Source organism: Pelobates fuscus, chromosome 5, assembly GCF_036172605.1.
Source record: "Pelobates fuscus isolate aPelFus1 chromosome 5, aPelFus1.pri, whole genome shotgun sequence".
Taxonomy (NCBI): Eukaryota; Metazoa; Chordata; class Amphibia; order Anura; family Pelobatidae; genus Pelobates; species Pelobates fuscus.
The window spans coordinates 124,044,331-124,055,422 of NC_086321.1; the positions used below are offsets into that span (position 1 = coordinate 124,044,331).

The following is an 11,092-nucleotide window of genomic DNA, read 5'->3' on the forward strand; positions in this document are numbered from 1 at the left end:
AAGGGTGGTGCTATCGTCATTTTGAAGTACGAAGATTACAGGGCGGAAATCCTTAAACAACTCTCGGATTCTACGGTCTACGAATATACTGAGATAGACCCAGTTAATGAATTCAGTAAAATCATCCAACAGACATTACAGAGAGGCTTCGAATCAGGCTTCCTTACTACATCTGAATTTGAATACCTTTTTGAAACCCACCCGAGGTGCCCTATTTTATACACATTGCCGAAAGTATACAAAAACTTAGAGTGCCCACCAGGTCGCCCAATTGTGTCCGCAATTGGGGGTCTCTTGGAACCCATTCGAAGATGGCTGGACACTAAATTTAAGACAGCTTTAATGGCATTACCCACCTATGTTAAAGATTCTGCTCAGGTTATAGCTGCCTTGGGGTCTATTGAACTCCCTCCACAAGGGGTCCATTTAGCGGCCATCGATGTGAGTTGTTTATACACCATCATTCCCCACGAGGAGGGAGTACAAGAAATGCGACAGGTATTATCACAATGTCAGGAGAAAATTGAGCCTCCCATTGAATACATTTTAGAGTTAATGGAATTATGCCTCACATTGAATTATTTCAGGTTTGAGAAGTCATTTTACATTCAAATTTCGGGACTTCTATGGGTGCCCCAATGGCTCCAATGTATGCCAACGCATACATGCATGTATATGAACACAGATACATCCTACAAGAATATGGTCATTACATCTTGAAGTATTTTAGATATATCAACTACATTTTCATCATCTGGTCCAGGAAGGAACAAATACTACTTGACATGTTACAGTCACTTAATCATCTTGACTCACCTGTCAGACTCACATATCAAATAAGCAATAAACAGATGCATTTTTTGGACCTTCGAATTTTTATTGAAAATAACAAACTGGGCTATACTCTATTTCAGGGGTAGGCAACCTTCGGCTCTACAGATGTTTTGGACTACATCTCCCATAATGCTTTTACAGCCATATTGCTGGCAAAGCATCAAGGGAGATGTAGTCCACAACATCTGTAGAGCCGAAGGTTGCCTACCCCTGCTCTATTTGCTAAGAATACCGATCGAAATACATTATTACACGCAACTAGTCATCACCCTCCCAATTTGATAAAATCTCTACCGGTATCACAGTTTATTAGAGTATTGAGAAACAATTTTACCACATGACAGGAGGCTTCATATTTTGCATAAACTCTCTTTACTAACTCACACAGCAGTAAAGAAAAGTGAAAACATTAACCAATCAAAAAATAGTAGGAGGTATAGTATTCACAGAGATGAGGCTCCTCCCCCTCTTTCTTTACTGCTCCATCAGCAGACAGGTCAGAGTTTCAGGCTCTTCCCTTTATTTACATTGTATTCATATTATATATGTGTATTTTCTTTTCTATATTACTGTATATGTGTATTTTCTTTTCTTATATTACTGTTTTTCCTCTGGGGGACTTCCCCCTCCTATCCTGAGGGGGCTTTACCCCTTTATTACATGTTTATCTCATGTTCGATTTATTTCGTTTTTTCCCCCTTTCTTTCCCCTGCCCTCAGGGACCCCTCAGTTTTTCCTCAGTTTTCGCTGGCCTCCCAGCTCATTTCTCCCTCACGGTAACGCTCACCCTGTCTCTATTACTCCCCTGCGGCTCCCCAGCCGCATTTCTGTATTGCCGACACGCAGGGAAACCTCTTCCCGGCGGCCATCTTGGATCTCGCGTCTCGCGAGATTCTCGGCCGCCATTTTGGGAGTTCCGCGATCTAGTGCAGGCTTCCGACCGCATAACGCTCGCTCTCCTCATATCCCAGCCGTCTGGGATACAAGATTTGTGCCGAAAAAGCTTCTTATCGCTCTGGCAGGGGTCACAATCGTCCTGTAAGGACTCAGAGGCTGCTGGCCCTACTCAGTGGTGAGTCCACTGTCAATTCTGTTGTTCCCTACTTATTTACTGGGTGGATTTCGTGCCACCCTTAATTCTACAGGGTGAAGCCCTTATTACACTGCTGCCTTCAGGTGGATTTCGTGCCACCTATATATGTATATGTTAAAGGGACAGTCCAACCCCATATTGGTATCAGATTAGGTGGATTTTGTGCCACCCTCACAAATCTATACATATACATTCCTGGGTGCAGCCCAGTAAGACAAAAACCCAATTTACCCTGCTGGGGTTGTTTTTTCCTGGTACTACTACTTGTACCTATACTACTACACATCCTGCTGGGGTGTTGTTATTGCGAACTTTATTGTTACTGAGTGCATACCTAGTTACTTGACCCCTAGCCATCTCCCCTGTGCCAACATAATCACGATGGAAGCATCCCAAACCCCTGCGGACTTCCAGTCTATGATTGCGGAAGCCATCTCCGCCTCTATGGAAAAAGCACTGTCCAGAGTTATGTCGGCATCTACCGACAAATCTAAAAAAGCCACGCTGACCCAACCTCAGGACGAGGACTCTGAGGCTTCGGAGTCACACGTACTGGCGGACCCACGCCCCACCAAGCGTCACTGGAAAGGTGAGAAAGCGGGCGACGCACCGGGCAAGGGTAAGGCGCCTAAACGACATAGGCCAGCCCCACCTACACCTGCCCACTACTCCTCGGATGAGGGGGAAGAACACACGCGCTCTATGGCCGTGTTGGATGAGTGGCAAGCCGCGGACTCTGATCCGCAAGATGACAACTGGGACTCGGACTCTGGCTCCCATACGGGCCTCCTACGAGGCACCTTCCTAGATGACAGTCAGTTACCAGACGACCTCACACCTACTCAGGAAGAGGCAGCCATCCTAGACCCCACAGGGCAACGTCTTTTTGACCCTCGCAATATCCGCCACCCACGCTCTGGGGACTGGACACCCCCCGACCACCTCTCCCAATTTATGCACCGCTGGCTTCGCAAACCTCTTGATAAAACGGTGCGCAACCGTCTACGCTCAGAATGCCCGCGCCCCTCGCTTCCTGACCACGTAACTCAAACCCCGGAGTTTGACCAGGTGATGAACACCTTTATGACCCGGGGCGGCCGCGACCCTCGACGGGGCGTGGAGAAGGGATTCCACGGGGTCCAAGACAAGCTGCTGGACGCTATCGGCCCACTCTCACGCATATTATACCTGGCAGACAACGCTTTTACCAGAGCCGACCAATTTGACTCTAGCATGGTCAAGGAATGGGCACATGACATCAGAGAATGGGCACAAAGGTGCTTCTGTTTCGTTGGCAACACCAACGTAGCCCTCTCCTCTGAGAGGCGCAAGGCAGCTTTACTCCGTATTGACGGAAAACTGGTGGAATTGGGCACCAAGGAACTGGGACCGTTGGCACAGGGCAAACTATTTGGGGAACCCTTCTTAAAAGAGCTGAACAAGCATGTTAACATTTTTACGTCCCTGAATAAAGCTCAGACATCCATGAAGCGAGTCTTCAGAGGCTACCCCAGTCGGGGTGTTTTTGGACGGGCTGGCCGCTACAGGGGCCGTGCAGCCAGCCGTTTCTGGCCTTCTGGCCCCCGGTCACACAGACCACAACCCTTCTACCCGGAAGTGGGCTTCAGACAACCCTTCTCCTATACCCGAGGAGCAGACCGAGGCAGAGGACCTCGTAGCCCTGGCAGAGCACGCTTCCCCACAGGTAAGCAATATCTCTCCTCTGGTTTCACTTACCCCTTATACCGCAGGCCGTATTGCTCTGTCTTTTCAGAACTGGATGACCATCTCCACAGACGCATGGATCCTCCAGACGGTTCGGGGCTACGTCATCGACTTCATAGAACCCCCCTACCAGCTCACTCACCCACACCCCATTCAATGCTCCGAGGAGGACCGCCGCCTGATCAACGGCGAACTACGAGAGCTCGAAACGAAAGGGGCGATAGAGCCGGCCCCCGACGGACAGGGTTTCTTCAGCAACATTTTTCTAGTGAAAAAGAAATCCGGAGAGTTCCGTCCGGTTATAAATCTGAAGGGGCTCACCGCTTTTGTAATGTACAGGCACTTCAAGATGGAAGGCATTCATCTTCTGAGAGATCTCCTCCAAGACAGGGACTGGTTTACGAGGCTAGACCTCAAGGACGCTTACCTGTCGGTCCCCATCCACGCATCTTGCCGTCAATTCCTCAGATTCCTATGGCGAAACCAACCCTGGCAGTTCACATGCCTCCCTTTCGGCCTAAGCTCAGCGCCGTGGTGCTTCACCAAGCTTCTCAAACCAGTCGTTTCACGACTACGAACTCAAGGAATTCGGTGCATTATCTACCTGGACGACCTGCTACTGTTCTCCTCAGACAGGTGCAGTCTAACGCAACACACACGATATACCATTCAACTCCTGACGTCCCTAGGCTTCGTGGTGAACTACCAAAAATCGGAACTATCCCCAACCCAGACGATACAGTTCCTAGGTTTCGAGATCGACTCCAGGACCAGCACCCTACGACTCCCGATCTCAAAGATCACAGCCATCAAGAAGGAACTGCGCAGAGTCATCCGCTGCCGCACCATTCCACTACGTAGCCTAGCTCAGATCGTAGGACTTCTGTCCGCATCCATACAGGCAATCTTCCCGGGCCCACTACACTACAGGGCGATGCAACATCTGAAGGCCTCCTTCCTCCGCCAGAACCCGTCCTACGACCAGTCCATTCCAGTAACGGAAGAAGTCAAGGAAGAACTCGGATGGTGGTTGGACAGCATGGAAGCCTGGAATGGCCGAGCCATCTTCGGGAATACTCCCGACATCGTCCTGGAATCGGACGCCAGCCTTTGGGGCTGGGGCGCCACAGGCGAGGGCGGATCGACAGGAGGCACTTGGACTTCTCAGGAAACCAACCTCCACATAAACTGCTTGGAACTCCTGGCGGGGTCATTCGCGATCCGCAGCCTAGCGAGGGATCGGACGGACTGCTGCATCCTCCTCCGGATGGACAACATCTCGGCGGTCCGCTACATCAATCGCCTGGGGGGAGCCCGATCCAGGCTCCTTTCAAAGATCACCAAGGACATCTTCGAATTCTGTCTACCCCGAAGAATCTCCTTCATGGCAGAATACCTCCTGGGAGAAACGAACCTGACAGCGGACTGGTTCTCACGCCACTGGGGGGGACAGCAGCGACTGGAGACTGGACCCAGCGATCTTCCAACGTCTTTCGGACAGGAGGGGTCCCCTCCACCTCGACCTTTTTGCTTCCCGCAACAACAGGCAGACAGACGAGTACTTCAGCTGGCTCCCGGATCCAGAGAGCAAGGCAGTAGATGCATTTCTCCAACCTTGGCCTCCCTTGGGAGCGTATGCCTTTCCACCATTCACCATGGTGGCAAGGACGATGCAATACCTGAAGGCCCAACGCGGCTCCCTGCTCCTCATCTCGCCCCTATGGCCGGGTCAACCATGGTTTCCGGACCTCCTAACAGTATCCTACAAGGATCCTCTCCTCATACCGTCTTATCCGACGCTCCTTACGGACCCGAGAGGGAACCAACACCCGCTCATCCTGGAAGACCGTCTCACGCTGGTGGCTTGGACGCTTTCAGGGGAGCCTGGCAAACCGAAGACTTATCGCAAACGTCTCGAGACCTCCTATGGGACTCATGGGCGCCAGGAACCAGACTTTGTTACTTATCAGCATGGAACTCCTGGTCTACTTGGTGCAGTGTGCGGAATTTCGATCCCTTTACGGCACCTATAGCAGCCATCTTGAATTTCCTCTCCCACCTCTTCTCCACGGGCCGATCTTATCGGTCCCTCAACGTAGTATGCTCCGCAATTACGGCAGCCCACGTACCGGCCCGGGGGATCCCCGTTGGAAAAGACCCACTGGTATGCCGTCTTCTCAGGGGCATCAGACTACAGAGGCCTCCAAGACCTAAATATTCCCGACTGTGGGATGTCGAGATCGTCCTACAATTCCTTAGGGACTGGCCGGACAACAACAGACTCCGACAGCTATCAGCTAAACTGACGCTTCTGCGTTGTTTGGTCTCGTTCCGCAGAGTCTCGGACGTGCGAGCATTCGACATCAACGCTTTCTCGGTCTCCCCGGAGGGAGTTACCTTCCAAATTTCACGCCGTACAAAATCCGACTCCACATCAGTTTTCTACCCCTTTTTCCCTACAGAACCGCTTCTCTGCGTGGTGTCCACCCTTCATCGGTACGTGGAAGTCACATCCCGACTGCGGATCTCACCTTCGGGCCAACTCTTGGTGTCCTACGTTAGACCCCACGTACCAGTCTCTACCACCACCCTGGCCAGATGGGTAAGATGGATTCTATCTCTGGCGGGCGTAGAGGAGACCTTCGGAGCCCACTCCGTCCGGGGTGCGGCGGCCTCATCAGCTTTCGTCGCAGGAGCGTCCCTGGCAGTCATCCTACGAGCCGCAGATTGGTCACGAGAATCAACCTTTCGGACCTTCTACTTCCGCCCGAACTCGGGGGCAGCCACGTCTCTCCTGTTTCAGCGTTAAAAATGCAAAATATGAAGCCTCCTGTCATGTGGTAAAATTGAAGATTATGCTAGCGCTAGTGTACTTATAATCTTAATTTTAATAATGACAGGAGGCGAGTATTTTCCCACCCTCCGCACCCTCAAGGGATGAGATCTCATGTAAGTATACCTTTACTCTCATGTATGTATACCTATACTCTGAGTTTTCCTTCCTTTCTCTATGTTCCATTCTCACCTTGTATAGGCGGACTTGTACCTTGTTTAGCTACAACCTTGTTACCGTTCAATGTATTACCTAGACTAATTATATATCGCTGGAGTTTGTGTTGGGTTTATTACAATACTGCAAACAGTTGCCAGACCGGTTCCTAACCTCTCCCACGCTCTTTTTCAGCTTAACTTCAAGACATTACAGTTTACGCTCAGGATGGACATGTTTGGACCTTCCTTCAGCCACCAAGACTTCGTAATTTGGAAAATCAACCATTGGTACACGTTCGGACCATCCTCCAACCTCTAGGACTTCGTACTTTGGATAGTCACCCGTTGGTGCATGTTTCAAGATTTTATCCGTTTTTCTTAAATATGTTCTCTTGTATTTGATGTCGCTTTCGAAAGAGGGGGAGGAGCCTCATCTCTGTGAATACTATACCTCCTACTATTTTTTGATTGGTTAATGTTTTCACTTTTCTTTACTGCTGTGTGAGTTAGTAAAGAGAGTTTATGCAAAATACTCGCCTCCTGTCATTATTAAAATTAAGATTATAAGTACACTAGCGCTAGCATAATCTTCAATTCTGACTCCACTAGGGCTGCTATACAAGTACAAGAAATGTTCGAGAAATTTACCCAGAGGGGCTACTCTAGATACATACTGGAAAGAGCTTATTCAAAGGCATTATGGCTATATACAGATGGACCCATGGAAACTAACCAACAAACAAGACTAATTTTTCCACAAACCTTCCATTCACATTCTCTGAATATGTCTAAAATGATACGTAACAATTGGGAGGTGCTTAAGAAAGATAATACATTACCAGATGTATTTCAACAAACTCCAATTATGAGCTATAGGAGAAATAAGAACCTGAGAGATTATCTTGTTCATACTGATTTACAAGTATCAAATCGATTTGCACATCAAAATTCTGGCTGCTTTCGATGTTTGAAATGTACAGCCTGCAACAATATGACTCCAGGGAAATCTTTTTTCCATCCCCATTTAGGCAAAGAGTACAAGATACGACAACGTATCACATGCACTACAACACACGTTGTCTATCGTATAGTATGCCCATGTGGTCTTATGTACATTGGGAAAACTTTGAATGACTTAAGAGAACGCATGAGGGGACACAAATCGACCATCAGAATAGCACTCTCCAGTGGTACAGCAACTACCCCTAGGGCTAATCACTTTCTTGAGATGGGACACACATTGCCAACTTTGAAATTCATGGGCATTGAACATGTCCCGGCTCCCTTGAGGGGGGGGGGGGGGTAACAGAGATAATTTGCTCCTTCAGAGAGCTTTTTGGATTTTTACATTGGGGACATTATCTCCAGGGGGGCTTAATGAGATAAACCCTCTGAATTGTTTCATTCCGAAAAGATATCTAGCTTTACATTGTTTTATGTCTATAGCATACTTACATTGCTCTCATCATATCAGTATATCTGCTCCGTGACTAAGTCTCTTTGAAGTTAATATGTGTTGATATTATGCTACATTTAATATCTAGTTTTTTATACTTTCTAATACTTGTCTTTGCTACTTTTTTGTCTACACATGACTGTATGCTATCTGGTATAATAGATTACTCCGTAGGATCATTTCATCCATTTTTTATTACGAAGCTTCACTATATAGAACTTTAGTAGATTATTACCTTTCGCATTTCTCACTCTCCAATCAGATTTCGTCTACACCATACTTAAATCACTGTTTTCCCGCTATTCATTGTCTTGATAAAAGTCCTACGGGGACTGAAACATCGACTTGATCGTTTGCACGTTTGTGAATAAACCGATTATTTTTTCTTAAGAAGTCCTTTCGAGTGCACTCCTTTCTCATTGTATACATTGACGGCTGAGGCAGCACCGAGGCAAGTACAAGACCAGCAAACTGAGTGCGGGGCATTGGAGAGTTGTGTATATATATATATATATATAAATAAATGAAACCAAGGATGGCTAGGGCTGCACTCACCTGAACATGCATATATTATAAGGTTCTGCTTGGGCCAATTTCTACAACATAAAAAATACACAATCTGGCGCACCTGCTTACTCCCTAAACTGCGATTTTTAAGTCTTGCAGATTGTAATTTTATTTAACCCCTTAAGGACCGAGGCAGTTGTACAAGTTCTGATCAAAACAAAACCTAAAAAAAACCTTGAATTTGCTCTATTTGTCTGTTCAACCGTAATTCACCTCTTTCATATTAAATGCACCCACACATATTATATATTATTTTGTTCAGGAGAAACACGGCTTTCATCAAAAATGTATATATTAAACATAATTTAATATGAATAAAATATAAAACATATTGAGAATTTAATAATTTGTTTTATTTTTTAGTTCTGCATGGCATTTTAAAGGAACACTATAGGGTCAGGAACACAAACATGTATTCCTGACACTATAGTGCTAAACTCACCATTTAGGTGGCTTGCCCCCCCCCCACTTAGCCCCCCTATAAAAGTTTAAAACTCACCTTATTTCCAGCGCCGCGCGTGTCAGCTGGCGCTGTCTCCGCCCCCTTTGTGACATCATCAAAATGGCCACTTTTTAGCCAATCCAATGTTTTCCCATAGGGAAAGCATTGGATTGGCTAAAATTGGCACGGGAGCGGGGCCAAATGCCGTTTTGGACAATCAGGACCTCCTCATTGAGATGCATTGAATCAATGCATCTCTATGAGGAAAATTCAGCGTCTCCATGCAGAGCGTGGGGACGCTAAACAGCAGGGCTGCTTACTGTGCAGCTCTGAGCCAGGAAGCCCTCCAGTGGCCATCTGAGGAGTGGCCACTTGGAGGTGTCCCTAGGAGCAATATAAACACTGCCTTTTCTCTGAAAAATTTACATGACAATGCATGAAGGGAGCTTATATACTCACCAGAACAACTACTTTATACTGTAGTTGTTCTAGTGACTATTGTGTCCCATTAACGGTGACCCTGACCCTGAGCTGAGTTAGGGGCCCCAAAATTTCTGGTGGCGGCCCTGGTTATAATACTGTTAGCTGTTACTGCAATAATGTACAGATATTTGTGTTCAGCAATGTCTCACCAGTACAACAGTACCCCCATGTACAGGTTTTATGGTGTTTTGGAAAGTTACAGGGTGAAATACAACATTACATTTTTCGGTTTATACACATTGAAACTTGCCCGGCTGGTTATGTTGCCTTTAAGACCATATGGTAGCCCACGAATGAAAATTACCCCCATGACCATTTGCAAAAGTAGACAACCCAAGGTATTACAAATGGGGTATGTCCCGATTTTTTTTTAGTAGCCACTTAGTCACAAACACTGGCCAAAGTTAGCATTCATATTTGTTTGTGTGTGAAAAATGCAAAAATCTAATTTGAAAGCTAATTTTGGTATAATTTGCTAAGTTGTGACAATAGCTGAATTGGAAAACATTTTTCCACATTGGCTATTATTGTCTAAATTTTGCCATTCAAATTTTAATTCGCTACAGTTCACAGTTTAGTGAATAAACACCTATTCATTTGCTTGTGACTTTCTCTCAGAACAATGTCTAAAATCTCTCTAACCTTTTTTGAGACATTTTTTTTAATGCTAAGCAAACAAAACACAGCAAAAGTGGACACAGTGTAAGCTAATACAGATTTGGAAATCACATATTTACTATATCAGTGCCCAGCCTAAGTGTCTGGATAGAATATGTACCAAGGCATTAGAATGATCTAGACAAGAATTGCAAAGCAGGTTAATGTATTTGTTAGCATCAACATTCGATGGAGAGAATACCCGTGATATAATGAGTACAATGGGGTTAATTAGAAGGCAGTATTTTATTTGTGGTGGGACGGCACACACCTGTTTGTTATAAGGAATGAATTATACATGGACGAGGGGGCTGCTGATGAGCAATGAATGACGTTACACACAGCTGCATGGGGATGCACTGGGTTGAAGATCCCCATTACCTTGTAGAAAGTGATGTGGTCCAGATGAAGGGAGCCCTTAGTGTGCAGTGAAGAGCATTGCTGCAAGATGCAGGAGGCGATCACAGCACAGAGCACAAACACACAGCATCCTTTCGCCATGATCCTGGAGACAGATGAGATTAAAGAGCGATGTGCTGGGGAGGACTCCAGCAGTCATGTGACCTGCTGCTCACATTTCCTGCCTGTCTGACAATACTTCCCCTGTTGGCTGTACTACCTAAAAATGGACAGCTGTGTCCCTACTGCAAGCAGGGTACCTACATATCATAGCAGGCAGTGGGATATACTTTGTGCCACTGTGATCCCTAAAACCAATCAGCACCTTCCATTCAGTAATAATAATACTAATAAAAATCAGTATATATAATGTGTGTGTGTGTGTATATCTGTACGAATGTGGTAGTTGTCAGTTTCTTTAGAAGAATTGTTTCATATTAAGAGG

At 46.4% G+C, this 11,092-nt stretch overlaps 1 protein-coding gene across 1 annotated transcript in view; it reads right to left on the reverse strand.

The window, feature by feature from the left end:
- ERP29 (endoplasmic reticulum protein 29) overlaps positions 1-10,786 on the reverse strand; it is a 49,606-nt gene extending 38,820 nt beyond the window's left edge. Inside the window, exon 1 of the mRNA XM_063456977.1 lies at positions 10,630-10,786. Within this exon, the coding sequence (XP_063313047.1) occupies positions 10,630-10,749 (120 nt within the window). The 5' untranslated portion in view covers positions 10,750-10,786. The remainder of the gene's footprint in view (positions 1-10,629) is intronic.
- Between the last annotated feature and the right edge of the window lie 306 nt (positions 10,787-11,092).